At 47.7% G+C, this 24,943-nt stretch overlaps 7 protein-coding genes across 7 annotated transcripts; 3 read left to right on the top strand and 4 right to left on the bottom strand.

The window, feature by feature from the left end:
* Positions 1 to 454: 454 nt before the first annotated feature.
* Positions 455 to 3,832, top strand: FIESC28_08803 (uncharacterized protein; the record flags this gene model as incomplete). The annotated part of the gene is made up of 9 exons (XM_031162940.1): positions 455 to 1,065; positions 1,116 to 1,331; positions 1,379 to 1,549; positions 1,599 to 1,751; positions 1,908 to 2,011; positions 2,787 to 2,847; positions 2,931 to 3,201; positions 3,253 to 3,361; positions 3,414 to 3,832. The coding sequence occupies 9 exons, from the start codon at positions 455 to 457 to the stop codon at positions 3,830 to 3,832; spliced, it is 2,115 nt and encodes a 704-aa protein (XP_031013010.1).
* Positions 3,833 to 4,234: 402 nt separating this feature from the next.
* FIESC28_08802 (uncharacterized protein) lies at positions 4,235 to 5,448 on the bottom strand (the record flags this gene model as incomplete). Its single annotated transcript, XM_031162939.1, has 2 exons — positions 4,235 to 4,625; positions 4,676 to 5,448. 2 exons carry the CDS (start codon positions 5,446 to 5,448, stop codon positions 4,235 to 4,237), a joined length of 1,164 nt encoding a protein of 387 aa, XP_031013009.1.
* Positions 5,449 to 8,224: 2,776 nt separating this feature from the next.
* FIESC28_08801 (uncharacterized protein) lies at positions 8,225 to 8,683 on the bottom strand (the record flags this gene model as incomplete). Its single annotated transcript, XM_031162938.1, has 1 exon — positions 8,225 to 8,683. The coding sequence occupies one exon, from the start codon at positions 8,681 to 8,683 to the stop codon at positions 8,225 to 8,227; it is 459 nt and encodes a 152-aa protein (XP_031013008.1).
* A 2,910-nt stretch (positions 8,684 to 11,593) lies between these two features.
* On the top strand, positions 11,594 to 12,838 carry FIESC28_08800 (uncharacterized protein; the record flags this gene model as incomplete). The annotated part of the gene is made up of 1 exon (XM_031162937.1): positions 11,594 to 12,838. The coding sequence occupies one exon, from the start codon at positions 11,594 to 11,596 to the stop codon at positions 12,836 to 12,838; it is 1,245 nt and encodes a 414-aa protein (XP_031013007.1).
* Positions 12,839 to 15,445: 2,607 nt separating this feature from the next.
* Positions 15,446 to 17,758, bottom strand: FIESC28_08799 (uncharacterized protein; the record flags this gene model as incomplete). The annotated part of the gene is made up of 1 exon (XM_031162936.1): positions 15,446 to 17,758. One exon carries the CDS (start codon positions 17,756 to 17,758, stop codon positions 15,446 to 15,448), a length of 2,313 nt encoding a protein of 770 aa, XP_031013006.1.
* An 804-nt stretch (positions 17,759 to 18,562) lies between these two features.
* Positions 18,563 to 20,437, bottom strand: FIESC28_08798 (uncharacterized protein; the record flags this gene model as incomplete). Its single annotated transcript, XM_031162935.1, has 1 exon — positions 18,563 to 20,437. One exon carries the CDS (start codon positions 20,435 to 20,437, stop codon positions 18,563 to 18,565), a length of 1,875 nt encoding a protein of 624 aa, XP_031013005.1.
* Positions 20,438 to 22,505: 2,068 nt separating this feature from the next.
* Positions 22,506 to 24,901, top strand: FIESC28_08797 (uncharacterized protein; the record flags this gene model as incomplete). Its single annotated transcript, XM_031162934.1, has 7 exons — positions 22,506 to 22,529; positions 22,588 to 22,818; positions 22,869 to 22,984; positions 23,054 to 23,071; positions 23,119 to 23,207; positions 23,255 to 23,645; positions 23,830 to 24,901. The coding sequence occupies 7 exons, from the start codon at positions 22,506 to 22,508 to the stop codon at positions 24,899 to 24,901; spliced, it is 1,941 nt and encodes a 646-aa protein (XP_031013004.1).
* Positions 24,902 to 24,943: the final 42 nt, after the last annotated feature.

Raw genomic sequence — 24,943 nt, 5'->3', positions numbered from 1 at the left:
TTAGCTCAGCCTATCGATGCTTCAGATCGTGGAGACGGCGCCACATATCAATAGTACGGCATTTACCGCGACGGACGACGCCACATCCTCTTTCTCCAGACTGAGGCGTAGGGTAGCTTCATCACTTATTAAGCGTATTTCTTGATGGCTGTCAACTACTTTTCAGCTTGGCGTCAATGCCCACCACATTTGTGTCTTGTCTTACTTCAGAAATGTCTTGCTGTTGCCTTCCCCGCTTTTGCCCTGCAGCTATGGCTTGGATGTGTTGTTGTAATTTGTCAATTGAGAAGCAGGCTCTGGTCTTTTGGGACCTGGACTGCGTCAATTCTGAAGGGATGGATGCTCAGCCTTAAATTCTGATCACTATAACATCGCATCATCTCTGCTCGCCCCGACTTGAAACTTAACGTCGCTGTACCGTATTACTTACCTATCGTGAAAAAATATCATCATAATGAAAAATCTTTTCTTCATCCAGGCCGCGGCGACTCTGGCTTTCGCATCAGCAGCCATCGCCCAAACTCTCGCAGAAGACTTATCTAGTGCAATCGCCAACTACTCATCCCTCTCTCTATTCCGCTCCCTTCTTACCTTCTCTCCCCAAGCACTCATCACATCTCTAGACAACAGAGATAGTAACATCACTGTTCTAGTCCCCACCAATGAAGCCATCCAGAGTTATCTCAAAGAATCCAAAATTTACGATGTAACAGAGCTCAACCAAACAGAACTCCAGATCTTCTTCTCATACCACATCCTTGACGCCTCGCTCATTTCTTCGGACTTTGAAGGCGACCGAGGATTATCGATTCCTACTCTCTTGCAGGGCATGGTGTTCAATAACAGGAGCGCTGGTCCTCAAATCCAGAGTCAGTTTGGGAAGGAGGCTAGTGGGCAGGTGATTTTTGCGTTGAAACGAGATGGAAACAATAAGCGACAGCAGAAAGAGGATATGGGTGGACCGAATGTTATGCTACGGGCGGGTTTGGCGCAGGATATCAAGATGACTGCTGTCGATGGCTCTTGGGGATCCAAGGACGTCAATTCATTCCAGGTTGTTGACAAGTAAGTGGTGCGCTGGCCAACCCTATCTCTCGTCACTAATAGCTATGCAGGGTTTTGTCTCCGCCTAGATCCTGCTCTAACACCGTCCACACAATCAAAGATCCAAGACTCGATGCCCTAGATGCCGCGTTGATCAAAGCGCAACTTTGGTCTGCTCTTGATCACTCCAAGAACGTTACTTGTCTTGCACCGTCAACTGAAGCTTTCAAGAACGCAGGGAATCCGGATGTTAAACTTTCAAAGCAGGACCTGGGAGGCGCACTTCTGTACGTCAATAACCCTTTCACATCTCACATGCTAATGTACCCAACAGAGCTCATACCCTCGATGAAGCCACCTACTCCAACTATCTTCGTGACGGCCAAGTCATCGGAACTTTAAATAATACCAAAGTCCGTGTCAGTATCCGTGGTGAAGACATCTTCTTTAACAATGCCAAAGTCATTGAGGCGAATGTTCTTACCAACAACGGTCTCATCCACATGTACGTCATGCTTCCAAAACACGGAAAGGTACTTGGCTAACCTGGCTAGTCTTGATTCTGTCATTGAAGACGGCGGAGAGCCTGATAGCACTGGCACTAGCACTACGGCGAGCGAAACTGCGAGTGCAACGGGAGAGACGACTTCGGCAACGGGTAGTGGGACACCTGAACAGGCGAACTCTGCCAGCCAGTCACATGTTGGGTATTGGGTTTTCAGTTGTGCCGTGATGGTCTTGATGCTTCTTTGAGTATTTTGATAGGTGTCCTAGTTTCTTACCGCATAGTATGTTTCTTGCATACATTGAAATGTATTTCGCTCATAGTAATTGCGGTATCTGTGACTTCGAATGATTTACAGCCTGATTCTCAACACCCACTCAATCGTAGTAGACAACCACAAACCAAGAGATGCTACCACAGAGTCTTTTTACTTGAGCCACGTCGACCACCTCTACGTAGAAAGTGCATAAGCAGACTGCCCCTTCTCTCTACTCACCGGTTACTTATACCACTCATTATCCCTTTCTGCCAAGACTCTTGCTCTTTCTAATCTGTTCATTGCGCAACATCTCACATATCGCCGACACTGGTTTTATTTATTCTCGGACACTTTACCAGGCACCATGCCTCGCTACGCAAACGCACCTCGGTAAGATCTGCCTTCAATATTTTGTCCTTGATGATGAGCTTTCTTGTTGACCATTCTGTCTACAAGACGACCCCAAGCGGCATATTACCCCAGAGGCTATCGTGCAGGTGCCTATTGACCCAACCCGCAGATGCAATACGCAGCTCGAAGGCAGGCATATAATAATGGTGCGGTGAATGGTTATCGCAGAGGTTATTACGACAGAGGTCGGGATGATGATTGCTGCGATGATTGCTGTTGTTGCTGTTGATCATGTATGACAACCCACTATTCACACTTTCATGGTGATTATTTAGTTACTACAGAAATTGCATACCAAGCTATAGGTCCCATCGTATATGCCCCAATTTTATAACAATTTTTCTTGACCTTGAATTTATTGTGACACTAAATCTTGGCGTTGATTGGTTTAGCCGGAAAGTGACTGCCGATAATGAACAAGCGCCAAGGTGAAGGCGCAGCCTCACCTCACGTGAATCAGCTGAGCTGACAGTGCGAGGCCTCACTAAAAACCTCGGCACCTTTCCCTCTCTCATCAATTAAACTTTCGACTCCATCAGCACTACGCTCACTATTGCTATCTTTCAGGCGTTATGGGTGATTCAGAGGAAGAACGGGAACGGAAGAGGGACAAGATGGGAGACTTCATGTATGCGCTATTTCTGCATAACGTCATTCTTAATCAACCTTGACGCTACATCCTCCGTGGTTCAAATACTGACTGATCGGCAGGAAAAAGAGCTTGAATAAAGGCGAATTAGCTCTCAAGCACGCTGTGGGTCTTGGTGGTCAGCCCAACATTGTCCCTGTCACGGAACCTATCGTCAATGGACCGCCGAGACCGGTTGAAGTTGGATGGCATCCTGTTGGTGGTTTCGCAGGGAAGTGGTTTGCGGAGGAGACTGGTTTGGGGAAAATGATCACTGAGAAGATTAATAAGTATCCGGATCCTACGCAACATTGGGCTGTGCTGGTTGGTGACTATGCTCATCAGCTGTGGATGGTGAGTTTGACTGTGAGTTACTGGAGAGGACAACAACTTATGGTTCTACAGGATGAGAATTTCGATGTGATTTATACGAATGCAAAGGTTGATCCAGATGAGTGGCGCACCTTTGAAGTCGGCCAGACGCGATTCAACGACGATGCATTGAGAAGAGCCGGTAAGCATCTCATTCCCGATTCCGACTTCTCTCATACTAAGACTTCTCACAGGCGAATCCGTCATCCAAAGCATCAGAGAAAGACAACCAACATACAACCTCATCACAAACAACTGCCAAACATACGTCCTCCAACTCCTGGACGCCATTAAGGTTGGCGGCCACAAAGACTTTGGTACAACAGCGGCTGTCTACGAAAGAATTTTCGGCCCAGGAAAGATCATGGACTTATTCGAGGGTGACGAGCAAGCTCAACAACAGGAGCAGCAAGAAATTGATGCAGGAGGACAGGAGAAGCCGAATACGGTCAATTTCGCGCAGAATGTCATGGACCAGAATACGACTCAGCTTGATACGGAGAGGGAGATGGAGAGGCATGAGGATGAGAAGAAGAAGGGAGGTTTCTTTTCTAATTTGAAATCGAAGTCGAAATCGTGGTCTTTCTCCAAAAAGGACAAGGATAAGGACTGAGGCTTGGTTGGTAGGACGGAATTTGGTAATGATTGATGATAGTCGAGGTAGTCGGAAGGAAACTGAATTAATACCACAACACATTGTTCCTTTGGCTGGCCACGGACTATACTCTCTTGCATATTAAGGGCACGCGATCGCATGCGTTTCTACTCATTGTTACAGATTTACTCATCCAGTCGATAAAAGCACAAGACAGTCAGATATGGAACAGATACAGATGCTCATAAACATCATAAATTGCTGTCAATAGTATACTATTAAACTCGGGTTCTCATCCAGCAGATGTTCCCCATTAAAACTCAAAAACACTTCTATGCCGTCTGTAAACCCCAGTATGCTAGACCAACATGCTTTCAATACGCCTTTGACTTTGACTTTCTATTTTACAAACTCCCATATTTACCATGAAAGATCCTTTCCAATCTTATCACAAGAGAGACCAGAGCAGGAAGAGAAGAGACTCTCGTCTTGCTCGGTCTTGGTGGCTGACTTGTCGAGGATTTGCTGAGCAGGTCGGATTTCGCGACCGGCGATACCCTCCAGCTTGCGGTGGTGCTCGACTAGTTGGTACACTTGGTTCTGGAACTGGAGGGGGGTCTGGTCGACGAGGACGCCCGCACGGAGGTTCTTCTCGGCGGGGGCCTCGTGTTCGCTGGCGGTTTGCTGGAGGATCTCCTCGACCTTGCTGAAGTCGTCGTTGCTGGCGTTCTTGTGGCGGTAGACTTCGTATTGGAGTTGAGACTTGGTGGCGGATGTGGGGACGCATCTCAAGAGGAAGAAGAAGTGGGGGCTGTGATGGTTAGTATTTGTTTGCAAGATCGATCTGAGATGAATACTTACGAGATAGTCATGGCGGCGTTGGGGAAGTAGAAATCGCTGACGAGGTCGGTACCCTTCTCTTGAACCTCAGTAGCAGCGTTGCTGTTGGCGTTGGTCTTGTCGGCAAGAGTCTTCCAGTTGAAGCTGCTAGTGTCCTGCTTGACATGGTCGAACTTGTAATCCTCAAGGTTGAAAGAGCCGTAGCGAGCAGTGCTCTCATTCCAGGCAATCTCAGGCTGGGTCTTAGCATCCATGTTGATCCAGACGAAACCCTTGTCATCAACGTGAACGTGAAGAGGGAAAAGACCGTTCTTGGATCGGTCGAAGCCAGGAAGATCTTGGTACAGAGGAGCCTTGGCAAGCTGTCCGTTCATACCGTAGGACCAGCCGTGGTACTTGCAAGACAGGACGTTGTTCTGACCATTGTCCTTGACAACGACAGGGAAAGCTCGGTGACGGCAGATGTTGTGGAAACCTCGGATGGCACCCTCAGCGTTGCGGATAAGGAAGAAATCAAAACCAGCTTCAGCATAGCGGATCCATGAGCCAGTCTGCTCGAAGCGCATCTTGTGAGTAAGCAGAATCCATTTCTTGGAGAAGATGGCTCGTCGTTCAAGTTCATAAATGTCGTCAGACTTGTACCATGTTGAGGGTAGAGGTTGTGTGAGGGGTGCCGCGGCGGGGATAGCTCTTGAGATAAGGCTTTCCTTTTGGGGTTTAGACAGTGCCTTCTTTGCGATGAGAGCGATGGCAGCCGCTATGGCGAAGAGCACGAGAGCACCAAGTGTCAGCATGTTTGCTTGTTGTGTGATGAGTGAAGATAGTTTGGACTGAGCACTTTAATTTTTCTAGCGGGGATGGAAAGGTCATATCTATATATTCATACGCGTGTCATTGGCACTTGACCAGCTGACGATTGTCCTCATGGTAAACGCCACAGACGAGACCAAAGATAGGCGGATTACCGCTAAGCAACCGGTCATGTGATCGGGTGATAAGGAATCGTACTCTAGTTTCCGGCGACAAAATAAAGATTGCAAGACAAGATTGGACGGGGACGCCAAGTGGACCATGGAGTTTGTTCCGTTCTCGAACGGTTCCATGCCGTCAACCCCGGGTCACATCGATATCATGCATGTCCCATCTTGTGTTGACGCACCACCTGATAGTGCACCCATCCGCGGTAGTTGTATTACTATTTCCTATCATGCTCTAGGACAGGATTATCTTTCCCCGCATCTTGATGTTCTTTATCTCCGCATTTCGCTTGACAAGAGATACCGGACTTTCGAGTCCGTGCCCCGATGTTCGGTGCCCCGGTATCGTGACGCAACCTTGATCGGCATGCGGTAAATCCCAGCCGCTTGCGAGCGGGGTATTATTGTTATCTATCACCAACCATTGCCCTGTGAATTGTCGAGCAAGGGCGGAATGGGCGTCAGCGTGATCATTGACACGGCATTTGGACTTTTTCTAGATCATCGACGTGGCATTCTGATATCTTCTGGTCTTGTTCTCGAAGAACGCTGAGACGGCTCGCTTGGGATCCTACTGCACTCTTTTACCCCGCCGTCAACTAAATCTTGGCTGTCACCATTACATGTCCGGGCCGGAATTCTACGAGCCGCATCACCGTGGAGTGTGGGGTAATAATGACGGTCCAATGCCGGTTTGAACATTGCATACCGGCCTTCAGTAACAAAATGCCAATCAACAGCAACGGTTAGATTACTATACCAACCGCTTACTCATTCGCTAGCCACCAGGATCAACCTTTATCGCTCTCACAGCCCTATTCAAATGGTGGTTAGATGGAAAAGCGATAAGAACTCGACCTCCGGAAGACGGTCATGTGAGACATTTCTCGAACCCTTCCAAACAAAAAGGTCGACATGCATACAGATGCTAAGCCTTCCCGAGTCATGTCGTATCATTTTCGGCTTCGCCTTTTTTTAAGGTGTTCTAGACTGTTCGCTGCACCGACTAGTGACTAACGAAATTGGGCAAATGAGGCACATGCTATCAATTGATTGATAGCTTGAGATAACTTTACCGTCGGTGAGTCTTTTTTGGACCGTGATTCGTTCACTCCTTGGTCTCATGAGCATGGAGATGCTGCATTTTGAGGCCTTCATCTATCTGAGCAACTTCAACCTCATTTGCAACGACACGACGATGCGACTTACTGGTGTTCATATATGCAACTTCTTTCGTCTATCTATTGCGTACAGCTTGACCGCTATCGAAGCGAGTGACTACCCTCTGTCCGCATGATCTGCCACGTCGGTCGAGGAAGAGGCCCGAGGAGAAAGCAGCTAGTGATTGTCTGTGCCTTCTTCCTCCTCTCAAGGTAATACAATTTCCAGCGTCTTGGGATATTATCACAGAAGTACGTCTACGAATGCCTTTAAAACCTCCCTCATTTGGCGCCGCGGCCGAGTCGTGTACGAACATCCGGTCTACGATACATGAGATCTTTAATACGCGCTCCACAATTGTATCAGGTTGAGGCCGGTTTCCGACAGCTTGTTTCATTATGGTAGTCTGTGGCCATGCTTTCCCCGAGATATGATCCTACCAAGCCGGCACCTGTTTAAGCTCTTGTACAATAGTTTGTGCGTCGGCAGTATGTTTCTTGAATCTGAGACTTTAATCCAAGCTCTTTTACTGGTGGCTTCCCATGCTATGCCTAATATTGCAAGAGACCCGACTATTACCAACAGGCAGCGTATTGTCACTATCTAACATGACATACTCCATCAGATGAGCCTACAGCATAAAGAAGCAATAGATCTGAGAAGTCTCGACATCAACCGAAATTGAAGTATCTTTTGACTACCTATAGCGGGAGTCGCAATTGTAGCTCAGAAAGGACAGCATTGAGTTTAAGATATCACATAGCCACGGCAGCTCTAGCCTGCTATAGGTTAATTGGTATAGGGGAACGCTTCAAATTAGATCCAATCTGCACAGATATTAAGACTTATTAGTTTAAAGATGGTTGATTTCTTCGCTTTCAAAAGTGAAGCGCTGGATATTGACCCAACAGTATTTTGGGCCAGGGTTGAAACAAGCATAAATATAAGAGACATCCAAGCTTCCAACATATCATAACCTTTAACCTTAGTATGCTTTTACTACATGGGTAAAGAACGTAAGCTATGTCTCAATTCTAATGAGGCAAGGAGCAGCCGCAACTGGCTTGAATTCTATTCAAGTCTTCTCAAGAGGCAAGTCTTTTAAATTCACGCATGAATAACACACTGGCGACTCAACTTCAACGAGATTAAGATAGCCCAGTCAGAACTGTTATGGTATTTTAGCTGTTATGACCTTGCTTTTGTGATCTATTCAAAGTGACATGAGTTTAAAGACTCAGAAGCGTTTCACCAAGGGTCATGCATTTCACGTTTTATGAACGATGTGTGTGAAATATGTGCTTGTATTGCAATGTACAGCAAGCCACCTCTAGGCGGACGTCTAATAATTATATATATACCGAAAGATTATAGTGCGATTAAGTCATGACTCCCATGCATGAGGAGCAGGATCATCTTGTCGTAGCTGCGTTTACTTGGCGCAGATCTTGGTGTAGAGAGTAACAGGGTTGGGGCAGCCGTAGTTCTTGGGGCTGCTGGGGGTGCTGTAGCAGTTGGCGTCACCGGCCTTGCAGTCGAACTTCTTGCAGCCATCACCAGGGTTGAGGATGTTGTGCTTGTTGGCGAAGGGGTTGCCGAACTGGGTGTTGAGCTCGTAGTAGACGTTGTTGGCGTCGGAGGAGTAGCCGAAGAAGAGAGGCTTGGTCAAGGTGCGGGTGTCGGCGATCTTGACGGTGGAGCCGGAGGCGCGGAGGTCCTCGGAGAATCGCTGGCCGGGCTTGAGGGTGGTCAAGGGGCCGGGAGCACCGCCGTTGAAGGGGACGGACTGGACGTAGATGTTGGTGGCACAGTCGTTGATGACGACGGCCTTGTTGGCGGCGACAGCAGAGCCGGTGAGGGCAGCGAGAGCGGTGACAGCGGAGAACTTCATTTTGATGGTTTGTTTTGGTTGTGAGGTGGAGAGAGAAGTTGTAGTTGATTGATTGAGTTGAGAGATGAGAGTGATTGATGAGATGAGATGAGATGATTTGAATTGAAAATGTCGGGAGATTGAATGCCTTTTATCTCTGAAATCAGATGCTTACCTGACAAGGCTGTTGTGTTGATACGAGGCTTAGTGCACCACTAGCTGTGCCTTCATAAGACCGATACGAAGATTGATCCATCGTGTAGTCCGGAGAAATTCATTCAACCTGGTGATTTTTGCGGGGTGATGACATGGCATGTTGCTTTGACAAGTCAAGGTAGTCTAGTGCCTGCCGAATCATCCGACTTGTGCTGTTCATTAATTACAAGGGTTGTTGGCTTAATATTATGCTTAGCCTCGTATTCACGAGTTATAATTAGCATAAACTGGGCTAGACTGTGGGTGATCCTGTCTGACCTCGTTCTCGGCGCCACTTGGTGGCCTTACCCGTCCCCTTTCGGCCCCACTAGGTCATCTGGATGTTAATGTTCCTGCAGGGCTGCGGGAGTTTTCTGTTCTTTTCAAGAAAGTTCCCAGAGTCGATGATTTCACAGCGACAGGTTCGACCTTGGATCTTGACTGTCTTTAGCTTGGCGGGTGAATTTAGACCGGGATCAGCTGATTCAATTAACGGAAGTGACGACATTGTGCGTTGAACCTCGTGTAACTACCATGAGAGTAAAGAGACCGATGAACCGAAATGGAGATGTAGATCTTTGGAGGTAGGTGATGAGAATGCCATACGGATATGCATTATGGTAATTTGTTGCTCTGACACTTTGACACCGCCATGTTCACCCTCATTTCCCGCCTCTTTTCTAGAGCAGAAATGGAAGGGAACACAGACTCAACAAAAAACTGCCGAGCCAAGCCAATCCGGGAGTGCAAGTCTTGGCGTGGAGACCTAGAAGCGGGCCTGGACGTCATTTCGTGGACGCCGAGAGAAGCTAGCCCGGAGCCGAAGGTGGGACAGTCCCGTGTTCCTGCGCGCGCGCTCCAACCCATTCTTGCGGCCTGTCCATGTTGCTGCTACCTTAGCTTGGGCCTTCTGTTACCATACGAAATAGCTTGGACCAGAATGCGACTCTCAAGGTTATGCTACTATGTGATTTCGAGTTAGCTGTTCGCGCATTCGGACTGACCGCCCCCAAAAGAAAGTCGGGTGTTTGTACGTGATAATGATCAATCTAATAATAAACATTGCCTGAATCAATTGAGCTAATGGCTGCAACGTCGCATGAGTCTTGCTCAGCCTCTTTTCTGTGTGGCTGAGGCTGAGCTCTGAGGATCTTGACTGCATGTGCAGTAGGTTGGACTGATTATTGCAACCACTACAACGCAATAGGGAATCCTTCTGAACAGAAGAGTATTAGTGAAATCCCGTTCTAGATAATTACAGTGGGAAATTTTTTACCAATTTGGATAATCAAAATGCAAGTAAAAGGCGGTATGTACTCATTTAACCGCACGTAGGTGGCTGTAAAATATTCTTTACCTTGAATGAAATGTCTTTGTAGGGTAGCTTTGCAACGAAGCTTCACGAGTCTGAAGATTCAACTGATAAGATTGGTGTCTGATAAGCTTATCCGATAGCGATAGCACCGATAATCATGGTCTGATAAGATATACTCGAAATGACATCACCACACCTTACCCAGCACTCAGCCTCCGTCAAGATGACCACGTCCTGCGGAAAAGCACTCGCGTCTGCAGTCTATCTAATCTAATTATCTAACCAACAATTATCCGATTCATCACAGGAAGAAATCATCCGTCGAGGCCATTCGCTAGAGTACCATAGACCAGCACATGGCTGTTTCTGCATGCAGTCCATCTCACTACACAATTTATTGTCTAATGCATCACTATGGCAAAGGCAAACATAATCGTGCCATATTGTTCCTTCGCGGGAATGAATAATGCATGTCTAAGCACATGGCAAACAAAGAATAAGCCCAACTGTAAAAGTCCCTGCGCCAATGTTGTCTAGACCTGTAGGGGTTACTAGCGCGTCAGACGCGTTAATCATCATTGGGACGCGTCCAGGGTCTTGAAGCGTCGGGTAGTCTCGGTTAAGATTAAGGCTGATGGAAATCAAAACCTTGTCGATAGAAGGATCAAGTCTAGCTACAACAAGAGAGATGGACGACATACATGAAGCTAGTGCTGATCATAAGGCGTAGTAAACTTGTGCTAAATGAAAACTCGCTGGCCTGCAATATGCGTGCAGCTCGAATAAGGAGTTCATGTACAGCAAACTGCTCTTCAAACGCTTAGTGTGATCTGAAATAGAATTCTCAACTGTGGAACTGTCCTCTCATAGATTGAAGAAAGCCACCTCTCTACAAAGAGGGCTCCATTGCTTTTTGTCAATGCATATCTCTGGCACTTTTCTGAGATATAGTGTAACTCCTCGCCTAGACTCTAAGAATTTTCTTAACCACACTCGCGAAGGACATCAACACACGATAACTTATCAGAGACAAGAATCGGACAGAAGGACAATCCGGTATTTTTAGCTAAGGGAGTTGAAACCCCCCAAATATCTCGCGCATAATTAAAATTATTTTACTTTATTTAACAGTAAACAATACCTTATACTTTAGACATTGAGTCCCAAGAGTTCGAGGTACGGTGCAGGCTTAATAGAGGTAAAGCATTGAAGCTGGAGATCCTTGTATAGCGACATGCGGAGTCAGCAGAACGATTGGTTGAGAAAAAGTGCCCTCCTCGAGGCATATGAAATGTGGAGGAGTGTGGTTGGTCCAATATTCATCAGTCAGCACACGGGCTGACGGGTCGTGAGCTTACAAGACATCCCCACCTCTGGCAGAAATGAAAGCGAAGGCATATTGAGATATCGCTTCCTGCAACATGGACCAACATAATGGTTTGGATGCGAATGAGCAGCCTGAAACCCTGGATCAATCCAACGCTATGATCCTCGAGGGGACAGTTTTTGACAACGACTGGGTCATCGGAAAGCAGACTGGGTCGACTGAACATGCAAACATCTATTCTGTCACTCACAAAGGCCACGATGCCGACTCAGATATCACCTACGAAGCCAGATCCTACAACTTTGACAACTTATCTCCCCAGGTCAAGTCCAACAGAGCTCGTGCAATACGTCGACTTTCAGGCAGGACTGTTTTGAGCACTACTTGGAATGATCTCCGAGTAGTGATCTACCGCACTGGAGCGATCGTACAAGAAAAGAAGGACAAAATGGAGAATTCGCAAGGGGATATAGTTGTCGCCGGCAGCGCCTGCAAGAAGCCTAGACAGAAAACAACCCGCCAACAAGAGTCTGACCGACTCCGACAAAGATCTCGCCGAAGGCGGGTCAGGCAAGAAAGGGCATATGCGATGTCTCAAGATGAAGATCAAGAGGTTGATGACGACCGGTGTTTGGAAGGCATTCACGATATTAACGTGCTACTTTCTAGCGGGCCACCAATCGCGGGCTTTGGAGTATCCATACAACCTGTTGAAGTGGACGCAAATGAATTTTGTTTCTTCGAACTATTACATCTCATCAATGGCGATGAAACAATTCGCCAAAAAGTCGCACCGGTAACAAGGTCAAAGGTGGAAGATTATCTGGCAGCCAAAGAGCAAGAGGTCGAGGTTGATGGCGAAGACGCTTTACTAGAATTCATCGCCATCAAAGAGCGCGAGATAGTCTTTTTGCAACGAACAAACAACAAATTCAAGCCGGTATTGAAGAACTGGAGCGGATATTCACTTTACGCCGCTTACCATCTGAGCCCTCGACCTGGCCCTTTCAACTATTATGACAACGATCTACGTATATTCGATAAACGATACAAAATCCTACGTGAGGGATTGCTATCTTTGCCAAGTCTGATTCTAGAGGCAGAGGACTTGGTACAAAAGCTCCAGGTCAAACTACGGGATGTCCGTCAGAATAGGGAGACGCGTGAGATGAAACAAGGAGTGAAGCTGGAGAAGAAAAGGCTAGGTAAGCAGATTAAAAATCTCGAGAAATGGGCGAAGTATGTTACCGTCGGATCGTCACCCTACTACAAGATTAGGGACGACATCATTTCTGCGGAGGAACAGCTGAAAATGCTTGAAAGTAATATTGAAGAGTAGATATAATTTCCAATTTCTTTGTAACCTTACTGGATCTCTAGGAGATTTTGACGGAAGGTTCGCATAAAAGAAGTTGCACGCCGCACGGCCGAAGACTGCCAAGGGCATCAATACTTGGTGACCCACCTACGGTCAGTTGCCCGACTAGTGGCAGGGTGCTCCCAAGGCGGACACCCAGGGCACGTACAGATAACAACAACATAAACAACCTTACTGGATCTCTGGGAGATCTTGACGGAAGGTTCGCATAAAAGAAGTTGCACGCCGCACAGCCGAAGCCTGCCAAGGGTATTAACACTTGGTGACCCACCTACGGTCAGTTGCCCGACTAGTGGCAGGGTGCTCCCAAGGCGGATACCCAGGGCACGTATAAAAAACAACAACATGAACAACCTTGCTGGATCTCTGGGAGATCTTGACGGAAGGTCTATACAAAAGGAAAAAGAAAAGAACAAACTCGATATCCTCCATAACCATAATGTGTATTAATCGAACAGGCAGGACCTCCTGGCCCTGGGTCTCTCTGGCTCCTGAGATAGTTGTCGTTCAGTCATTGGCGAGTAGCTTGCCTGGGTCTCCTCGACCTCTCGCTCCGTCAAGGGAGCTTTACCCGCTGGCAGGCGAAGCATCGAGGTCCAATTTCTGAGAGTCATCATTCAACGAATCACATGCTGGTCTGGTACTGTGACCAATGCCGACACCCTGTACAAACCGATCGTAACACCGACTCTAACATGCATGAGTGATGTCCCTATCACGGGCCAATCGCGGGCTATCGCTAACCCTGCTCAGCATGTCTGCTCGTGTCTTTTCCTCTTCTTAGTTGCTGGCTGCTGTAGATGAATTCTTTGGACGGCCCCTTGGACGCGGATCGTCACATTTGTGTATATGTCCACCAATAGACACCAATGCTACTGCATCTGTGTATGATAGAACTGAGTACCCGCAGAGGCAGGCGTATGCATTGAAACCTTGGCATTCCCCTTTCTGAACGTGTTTTCTAAACTTTTCTGGTCGCGGGAACTTGGAGCCACAGCGGCAGAGATAGTTCTCGTCAAGATGTCTCTTCGATCTGAGATGTCGTATAAATTCGTGGTGACGCGTGAAGACATACTTGGGACATTCTGGACATTTTCCACAATAGTATGTCGGTTTGCCATCAACGGTGGGGCAGTGGAAATCCTTGTAATGTTCCCTACGTTGGAAGGTCAGTCTCGAAGAGTCCGGTGGACACAAGGTACAAGAGTCTTACGCGAGGGGAATTATGCGATCGAAAGCCGCTCTGCACAACTCACAGACATAGCGTGCCTGAACTTGTGGTGGAGTCACAGAGTGGCTGGAATTCCTCTGTGTTGAAGGGGAGCTTGAATTGATGGAGACCGTTTCGGGCGAGAATGATTGAGAATCACCCCAAGAGAGCAAAGAATTGGAGGGTGTTGGAGCAGCAGCAGCAAGATCGGGATAAAAAGATAAAAAGTCGAGAGAGGAGTCGTCACCGTCGAGAGTTTCAGGAGAGAATTCGCAGTCGGTAACATCTGACCCGGTTTGGGCCAAAACGCTACACGGTTCGGGAGTCTCAGCCCAATCATCTAGAACGGCTGTATAGAAGGGTACTGTATAGAGATGCCAACAGAGGCTACAGTTGCCAAACGCACAATGCTCTAAGTGATGATCATGGTGGTCGCTTTGTATGTTGGAAGCGCCGGTGTCCCGGCGCTTTCAACTAACAAAGAAAAAGGTAACTGGTGGGAATATTCCCCCCGAAAACAATCTGTAATAGTTCAAGAGTTAATAATCCATGCGTTCCTATTCCAAAGAAATGTGGTGTATGTGCTTACTCGTGTGGAATAAAGACGTAGATTAAATGTCTGCTGTCATGCCAGAGAGAAGCTCTCTACTGGCAGCTGGTGCTATGGGCAAAGTACTCACAGAAGATATCTGGAGACAAACGGATGAGGATGTGAAAGAGAAGAAAAAAATAAAATCAGGCTGGGAAGACTGCATCATGTATCAAGTCTCAGCCACAAGACGTGTGCCCAGTTGTAACGAGTTACAGCCCAAGGGATTGTTTGTAGGCTTTGCCGTAATGGGTTAGCCTGATGGGCTTGATGGCACTTTTTGTGATTCGTCGAGGAGCACTCCTCTGCACTAACGGTCACGTGTCGCCTGTTCGGGTCTTTCAAGCCTGCTGTAGCCACTTAAAAGTGAGCATCAAAAAGTGGAAGTCCAAGAGAGAAAAATGTGTTGTAAAATTGATGATAGAGCGAGAACTTGCTGGCCTGACGTATGCGAGCCAGAACAAGAAGCTAACGTACGGCAACTTTGCCCATCAAACGCCTGCACTTTTTGTAATTCGTTTGGGTGCCATGAACCAGTTGAGCGAGGTTAAACATGCAGTGAAGGCTGGGCCCATTTTTTTCATTCGTTGAGCACGCTATTGCCAATTAATATGAGCATCGAAAGGTGAAAGTCTACCTAAGAGACATACTACCTGTGCCATAGAGTTGTTGTAAACATGATGATAGAGCTAGAACTCGCTGACCTGCAGCATGTGCGAAGCCAGGATAAGAAGCTAATGTACAGCCAACGCCTTGTAAAGAGATGGACTCAAACAGTCGAGATCCTTCGATGCATCCTAAACGGAATCTTCTGCTGCCCCCTCTTCTTAGCCACCGGTACTTTCCTGCCATTCGGAAACACAACAAGTGCATCCGGAGCATGATTCACAGTAGACTCCACCAACAACGGCTCAACCAACTCCCCGTCTCGCCACTCTAGAGAAACTAACCAACCGCCCATGACTCTAATATTACTCAATTTTCCATTCTTCCACGAAGAGGGTAAGCTTGGTAGTAGATGTATCATGACTACTTGGGAAGTCTCGCCAGGTCGCAGATTGGATTGGACTAAACATTCTGTGATTCCGGCACAGCCTCCGAAGTTGCCGTCTATTTGGAATGGAGGATGATCGCAGAGCAGATTTGGTAATGTTGATTTGCTGAGGAGGAGATCCATGTGTTCTTCGCATTTTTGTGATTCACGTAAGCGGGAGTAGAGGTTTAGAAGCCATGCTCTACTCCAGCCCGTGTGGCCTCCTCCGTGCTCGGCTCTTCTGGCCAGGGTCTTTCGTGCAGCTTCTACCAGCGCTGGATTCGAGTCCAAGCTGATAAAATCATCAGGGAAGAGTCCGAAAAGATGGGAGACGTGGCGATGGCCTGGCTCGGCTTCTTTGTAGTCCTTCAGGCCCCACTCTTGTATCACACCGGACTTGTTGATGCGGAATGGTGGGAGTTTGCCCAGAGTAGCCATGACATCTTTCTGGAGAGGATTCTCTTTGTTGAGAATACTGATACTCCAGATGAAACTCTCCAACGCAATGCGCACGATCGTCATGTCCATGACCGACCCTTCACAGAATGTTCCGGTTTCTCCAGACTCGGTAATAAACGAATTCTCGGGTGATAAAGAAGGGCTTGTAACTAAATACTTTCCACAAGCAGATGGAATGAGAAAGTCAAGAAGAAACTGAACACATCCCTCCAGTATAGGCGCAATGCGAATATGAAGCATGTGATCATACTGATAGATCAACATCTTGATCACATCAATACACAGCCAAACACCACCAAGAGGCCAAAGCGTAGCAGGCATCCATCGATCTTGAGGATCTGTATCCGCGAAAATATCCGTGTTATGATGCGCGCACCAGCCTCTGCAGTTATACATCATCTTTGCCGTCCTCTTTCCCTTCTCAGCCATGCGTTCCAGAAGATCAATTAGAGGACTCGCGCATTCGATGAGGTTGCATGAAGCTGCTGGCCAGTAGTTCATCTGGAGGTTGATGTTGATAGTGAACTTTGATCCCCACGGTGGTGCGAACGAAGGATTCCATATTCCCTGCAATGTCGCGGGGAGGGCCTTTGCAGATTTGCGACTTGACGATATGAGGAGGTAGCGACTGTAGTTGTGATATAGCGCTATTAAACCTGGATCTCGGTTGTTCTGGACTCTTTCGTTTGTGGGGGTGTTGCTTGCGTCTGGCCACATTCGAAGAGAAGTTTTGCCAAAGAGTTTCGTGTAGTCTTGACGATGACGGGTGACTAATGTGTCCCAAGGTTCTGAAAGTGCGGACTTGATATCTCGGAGTGCTGATGCGTCGGGGTTGTATGACCGATAAGTCGTATGAGCGCCCATGGCAATGACGCATTCTGTCGCTGTGATAATGAGACTGTTTCCAGTCACCTTGAACTCGCCATCGCCTGGTTTGCAAGAGACACCGAGAGCGAGAGCCAATCTGTTGCTGTTCTTTCCACCGGGTGTCGCTTGCAGAATAATGTAATTATCCTGTGCGCGGATACTGTCAAGAAACTCATTCGTCTCGCCTTCAACCTCACTCTGCCGATTCAACCGAATAACGAAGCGCGTAGGTTCTGAAGCCTGAACCCGAATAGCCAGGACATTATTCGGGAAACTGGCAATGGCATCGCGGCGATACGTCACACCCTTATGCTCATACTTTGTCGTACACTGCGACCTCTCCAAGTCGAGCCATCGCTTGTAATTGGTCACATCCTTCTCATCATGACCAAATTCAATGGTGCACTGACCTAACGGCTCATAGTGTCGCTGGCTTGCTGGCGTCGCGAAGAAAGCTTCGCGGACAAGAGATTCTGCATCCTTATGCTTTTCATCTCTGATGAGTTGGCGCAGAGTGGCTAGATTGCTATAAGCATCGCGAGGCGTCCTGTCCTGTGGTCCACCGTACCATACTGAGTCCTCATTGAGTTGTAAGAATTCAGTGGACGTTCGTCCGTAGACCATGGCTCCTAGCCGACCATTGCCGATTGGGAGAGCCTCGGACCATGATGATGCGGGGGCGATGTAATGCAAGTGGAGGCTCTTGTCAGCGTCGTCGGCCATTGTGCTAGCTTGACAATGACTCGCGATTGATGAAGAAGAATTGACAAAGCCTCTAGCGGTAGATAAATGTTGTAGATTGGTGGATCCAACGTACGAGAATGATGCGATGGAAAATGGCTCAATATGGGTTTTTTCGTCACCAGAAAGTTGGATGTTGGTGGCTGGGTCTAGCAGGTTCTGCCCCAGTATGAGATCATCTTGTGGTTCGCGGAATTTCTCTTTTTAGAGTTGGGCAGGGTTCCCCACTCGAACCCCAGATTTTCAGAGCTTGAGATTAGGTGGGTTTAGGCGATGTACTGCCCTACAGTACAGTGCTGATTCACTGAAGTTATTAATGGCTCATATTAAGTTTGAGTTTGATAGAGTTGGAAGATGGCTATAATTTGGTGGAGGGCAGAAACACCCTCAACTGATCTGAAAGATTGATACATGTCCAATACACTACAAACTCTTTGCCACTCATATTCAGTAAACGGCAGTCACCGATAAACTCACCTTGCAGTCTGCAAAGTGCTGATCTCATTAGCGTTGCATCGGACCAACGGTTTGGCGCAGCCCACCTTTTAGACGTGGACTTGCCGCTTCCCGAACCGAGGCTATCAGATGAATATGCCAAGAAGATGCAGATAAGATAAAGGAACAGCAGGTCATTGGAAGCGAAACGTTCACCGCTGTCGAATTAGATGAGTATCACTTGTTAGATATAAATTGGGCGATATGTACAAGTTGAAGTGAGTATACAATCCGATAATCCGGTCCCAGCCTCCACCTTGACGAAAGCTTCCTTCTTCATCGCTCTGCCATCTAAGCACAAACAGACTCGTATCTAAGTCCATGTCCAAACTTAAAAACAGGATCCTCCGTATCAAAAGGCACATCTTCGAAATTCTTCTCAACAGCCTCATCACTCCTCGGCAAATCAAAAGGCAACTTCCCCTCTGGCTGAGCCCCATCCACATTAAACACCACATCCAAAAATGCCTCTGTGCTACTTCCATAACTAGCAAACAAAGCAGCAGCGTACTCTGCTACTTCAGGTACAGCGGCTGGACGGTTAAAGTTGATGTCGACGATGGTAGGGACAGCCTTGAAGATTTTGGCTTGACGGGCTTTTTCTTTCTTGTTGTATTCTAAACTTCCGGATTCGAGATCGGTGCCTTTTTCGATGGGGTCGGCGGGTGCACTTGGGGCTTTGAGACGCAGGATGGCGTAGTCTGCCTTTTTGTAGTTGGTTACTACTTGGAAGCCACGGTCTTTGATGAATGTGCTGTTGAATCCTTCGACGTAGATCTTGGTCTTCTTGGAGAGGTCGCGTAGGGGAAGGATATTGTTTTTGTTAGTGAGAAGAGTGTAAGACTTTCGTTGAACTTCCATGCCCATGCGGCGGAAGTATGGGTTGCCCACGACGGCTGTGGCTTCTTCGGGATCCACGAAGGGATTGTCGAAAAGACCAAGAAGGAATTTCTCGCGCAGAAGTTTGCGGACGGAGGTATCGATGCGATCTTCAGATATGACACCCTTCTTGACAAGCTCAACCACAAGCTCAGGTCGAGTCTCACCACCGAATTGATCACAGCCAGAGTCAATAACCCTCTCAACCCTCTGGAGTTCAGTAAGACTCTCAACACCCCAAGCCTTGGCCTCCCACTTCTTGCCCTGAACGGTGGTATCCGTAACAAGACCCCAATCAGTCAACACGATGCCTTCAAACCCGAGAGTCTCCTTGAGAAGACCAGTAACGATGGCCTTGTTGAAAGAGAAGCCAACAGCCTCATATTCCGTTCCGACAGGACGGCTGTAGTAAGGCATCATCTGTCTGGCACCGACCTCGATAGCTGCCTTGAAGGGAATGAGATGGTAGTCAAAATTGTCGCCGGGATAAGTAGAGTTCATGCCGAATGCATTATGCGCATCGTGACCATGCGCAGCCGAACCTGCACCTGGGAAGTGCTTCGTCACTGTAGAAACGGAACGACGACCAAAGACTTCACCCTGGAAACCCTTGATGTAAGAGCTCAGTAGTGTAGCAGTCAGGTTGGCATCTTCACCGAAACCGTTGCGGTTGCGAGGCCAGCGGGGTTCAGTAGCAAGATCCACTTGAGGATGAAGAGCAGCGCGAATACCGACGGCGAGATATTCCTCTCGTGCAATCTCCGCAAAGCGCTGCACAGTCTCAGCTGAGCGTAGAGCTGCAAGTCCTACAGTCTCAGGCCACTGCGAAAAACCACCAGCTTGGAATCCCGTACGAATATCATCCGTGAAAGCATGGCGCGGATCAGTCGAGATAGTTACAGGAATACCAAGTCTTGTCTCCAAAGCCCGTTGCTGAACTCTGTTCGTGAACTTGGCAGCTTCCTTGACGTCTTCAATCTGAATAGCCAGATTAAAATGGGTCATGAGCTGTGTTCCGATCATGAATTCCGAGCTGTTCATCTCTGGGTTGGCTTGCTCAAGAGTTCCGTTGGGGCCGGAGAATAAGAGCGTTTGGAACATTTGACCGGCCTTTTCTTCTACCGTCATGCGGGAGAGAAGGTCGTCGACACGGGATTCGACGCATAGTGAGGAGTTTCGGTATGGGAGATTTGCTGTGGCCTTGCTGGGTTTGAAGGTGGGTTTTGAGTCAGAAGGCAATGCCGAAGCAACGCCAACCAAGGCCAAAGCGTTCAATAGCCGAAGCATCGTGAAGAGTCTAAACTAAAGAAGATGGCAGGATAAGAGATGACTTCCTACCTCATGCAACGGTAAGGCACATGCTACTTATACCTCACCAAGCGAGCCGACAAGCATAACAATAAGCTTGAGCGCTATCATTGCCCCGAATCTACGACGTATATCCGTCCATGGATACCCCAAGCTTATAAAACTCCATACAAACGATGAACTTGTCTATTAAAGTCCTAGTCCTCCCTGATTCACTACCTTGACAGGAATAATCGAGCTCCTAGTCTCGGTGTATTTATGGATGGAGCTCGCGGGTAACATCTTTTTGGGGTATGGGGAGCTGGGGAAAAGCGTTTACCAAGAGCTGTCAGCCAACTGTCTGGGCCGAAAGATGCCGACGGGTCGGTATCTCCACACCGTTAGTTACCTTATTCCGATCGAGACTCCGATGGAGTGGATATTGACAGGGTTTGGGTAAACTACGGATGAATAAATGTCTCCCACGGGAAGACAATCAGGTTGGTGACAGAAGAATTGTCACCTAAGACTTGAGCTACAATAATAAATTAGCCTAAATGCTGGTCTAAGCTGGCAAAAAGTGACCAAATAATTTCGTCTCTCATGCTCTTAGGGCCAATCTTTCAGATGCTCTGAGGACAATATTGGGAAGATGTGTCCCTTGGCATTGGCTTTTCGTCCGAATACTGACCGTTGTAGCTGGGGTAGTGTGGAGAGCCGACGGGGCCGACGGGGCCGACGGGGGTAGACATATCCCAGCAATTTTGTCGGGTCTTTGGGATATGCAGGAAGAGTGCTGTTCGAATGACATGGCATACAGACTCTGCTGTTCCTACTTATCTAAGAGGTTATCGTAATTCTGATGGAATAATGAGGGTGGCATTGCCCTGGAGTATTCCAGACAGTAATTACAGCCAGCATACTGTAGAGCCTTCAACTATTCTTGGGCCTCGACAGTTATCATCTATCAATACGTTGAACCGCAATGTGAATGGAGAGGAACATATGTATCTTGAGGAGCCATCAACACATATTGGGCACATAGAAGCTGATCATGAGCTATCACGACGATACACTAACGTTGATACTCAGGAAGCCAAGTCCTGTAATCTTATCATCGGGCGCACGGCTACCGGCGCAGAACAGGCCACCAAGTCACGAGGCATCAGCCTTATGGTCTCGTAAAAACCGGAAACACTTCTGGATCGTCTCTCCGAAAATTGACGGTCGTGCTTAGAAGAGCCTGGCGAGCCATTGTCTTCCTCGCTGGAAAACGTCGAGGGCAGAATGGGTCTTGAGAGATTGTGATAACCATCACGCGATATGAATAGGAGTATCAGGATGTCTTTCTTCCGTATCATGCCCAATCACAGGTGTGATCACAGCAATTCAGACCTAAGAGTTGACATGTCACAAAATTCGAAAGCAATCCCGAAGACACCACCGTGACATCCAACATGACATCTAGATCGTATAACAATCACGGAACTTTCCGAAACTACTTGCAAGTAACTTAGCCGCTCGCTACTCGAATTTAATTGACGATATAAGCGGCAAGAGTGTTGCTTTTATAAATCAAGATGGAAAATTTATTTGTGATCAGGAACGGTGGCGTTAGGATAGCGGCATCTCAGGCGACGATCAGGGATTTTTTGGCCCTGAATGTCAGCCGCATGGCGTTAGCTTCGAAGTCTAATGACGATAGAACCAGCAGTGAACATCATTGATGCGAGTCTTATAAGACTACCACGTTGACAAAAGAACCATAAAGTCGCAATATAACAAACACCGTCAGTTAAAAAAGTGTACAAGTGCTACTTCATCACAATAAATTGTGTCATCAATAGTAAGAAAGACAAAGGGCAAAATCAGAAGGTAAATGGCTGTTGACGACTTAGGTTCAACGCCACTCATCTCGAGATCATAGCGTAAACTCAAAGCTGGTTCCGGATGCAGCCACACAACCCTGTGCCGCGTCACTGGATTTTTCCAGCGTTGATAACCGTTTCTCCACGCCCACCTCTTTATTTCCTTTGTTTTCTTTATTCCCATGCGCACAATCTGCAAGATGCAGCATGCTACCATACTGATAGTAGGCCTCTATCCGATCCATGGCTCTCGTGGGACAGCAAAACTAACGACTTGGATAGATCGTCCAAGCATTACTGGTTGTCCTGGCACTGGCCGTTGTTATTCTCCGATGCTGGACTCGACTTAATGTTGAAGGGAGGAGGCTATTGGCTTCCGACTATTTTGCGTGGGTAGGCTGGATATTTGCTCTGGCGTGGTTTATCTCTTCTGCGACCGCGACGCGCATCAAGGGGGACGAAGACACGTACGTCGACGACGAGGACCGAGTTCATAGCGTTGCGTACTTGAAGGTATGTCGAAATATACGAGGGAAGGAGTGCGAACTGATATTGGAAACCAGTGTGTCTTTATTGCCGAATATTGCTTCGACATTGGAATCTATTTCCCGAAACTCTCGATCACGGCCTTTTACTGGCATTTAATACCCAACGTGTTTCGATCACTGAGGATAGCGTTGTACGCGATCACGACATACTTAGCTTGTTGCTTAACGACCTCGTTTCTCTTGAATACTCTAATCGCAAGGCCCATCTCAACTAACTGGTATGTTCTGTGCAACCCAGCATCTGGCATCTGGCTAATTGTCCGAGGGATATCGAAAATCAATGGGACTCAGCATGGAATTCCATGACCAATTTCTTTACGCAATGGTCCATGAACTTCTCAACAGATCTACTACGTAAGCTCCTCTTAAACCCCAAGAATCTCAACGCTAATGCTTTATAGTCTTCTGCTTCCCATTCTTTATGCTTAACCATCTAATGCTCCGCAAAGAACAGAAACTCGCCCTCGTTGGAGTCTTCTCTCTGGGTGCAATTACGTTAGCCGTTGGCCTCACCCGCTTCGTCATTAGCCATATAGCAGACTACTCTCTCGACGACGCATCCGGAAACACACTATGTACCGCAGAAATGACGACTGCTGTAATAGTCGTTTGCCTTCCAGGTCTGAAGAAACTTATCAAAAGGACCAGAACGCCTGGAGGAACTGGTCTCGGATCTGGAACGGCATATACATCGGATAGTCAGCCATTGAAGTCAAGGCAGGCGACGCAGAGTTATGCTGAATATGGAGTGAGGGATGATGAATTTGATGATGACGTACAAGAAGGGCCGGAGTATTTGCGTATGCCGGATTTGGTGTTTTTGAAAGGTCAAGCTCAGGACGAGAATCGGAGCCTTGATGGGAATACCGTACAAAGTCAAGAAATTGGCCACGCCTTCTAATACCATCTACCAGCGTTGCTAATAATTAAGCCTATCTATTTTCCAAATTGAAAATCGTATGTCATCAATTCTCAGGCAGCCATGCATGATGTGGGAGGCCGACCAACGACAGGTCATATACTCCGCTTCTTCCACCAGGCAGTACTCGCCCAACTCTCCGTATTCATCCTTCTTTCTGACCTTTGCTGTCCTGAAACAGATCCACTTAGCACATTTTAACTCATCTGTCAAACCGTCTACACCATCGCCTGCCATGGAACAACAAACTTCTCCCCAGCCTGGTAACGGGGAAACGGGCACTTCTACAAAGGTCATCAAGGGCCCAAAAGGCCTCAAACGATTGTTAAAGGCACTTGATGGACTCCCAACCAAACCGCCCTCAATCTATCTCGACGTCTCTAGCAATCAAGAGGAGTTAATCAACCTTCAGCTGCTGATTCTCCCAACCAACAAAGTCTACGTGGTCGACATTAAAAGCCTTGGCACAACCGCCCTCTCTGCTGTCGGCGAAGAAGGAGAATTCCAATCCCTTCGCCTGATCCTCGAGTCAAAGACCATTACCAAAGTGGGCTTCGACATCCGCGACATGTCCAGGCTCTTATTCCAACAGTTTAACGTGTCACTCGGTGGCATGTATGACCTTCAGCTCATGGAACTTGCGAGCAGAGAAGAAGGGAAGTCGAAGAAGTTTCTTTCAGGTCTTGCGAAATGCATCGACATAGATGTCCCAAGCACTGACGCAACCAAGCTTCGGTGGCTGCAGCCGGATGTCATTACCAACATGCACATGTTCAACAGTCTCGGCCATGCTCCTAACCGATCTATGCGACGAGTAGAGATGTTCCCTGCGTTGTGGAAGGTCTACAGGCAAAGGCTTGGCAGACCTGGTGAGGCGTTCTGGCTTGCGCACGCGCGATGCGAGTCTCAGGAGAGAGTGCAACAGTCTAAACATGATCCAGGAAGCCAGAATGGCCGGCATCTAGGTCCGGATATGTGGTGGGATAAAGAGCAGAGAGAAGCTGCCATTGACGACTGGAACGATGAGCTTCTCATGGAAATCAGGCTCGGCGAGTGGAAGCTTAACGATGACGCTGAATGGGTATCTGACCATAGTCGCGATAACGAGGACTCGCTGTTCGACTATTGATGCAGTTCTCTGTGCCGTATTTTTCTCGGTTCCACTGCTTTA

This window comes from Fusarium coffeatum, assembly GCF_003316985.1.
Source record: "Fusarium coffeatum strain FIESC_28 chromosome Unknown BRIP53273_contig_213, whole genome shotgun sequence".
In the NCBI taxonomy this organism is placed as follows: Eukaryota; Fungi; Ascomycota; class Sordariomycetes; order Hypocreales; family Nectriaceae; genus Fusarium; species Fusarium coffeatum.
The sequence above is the reverse complement of the archived record's forward strand: the minus strand, read 5'-3'. Positions and strand labels throughout refer to the sequence as shown.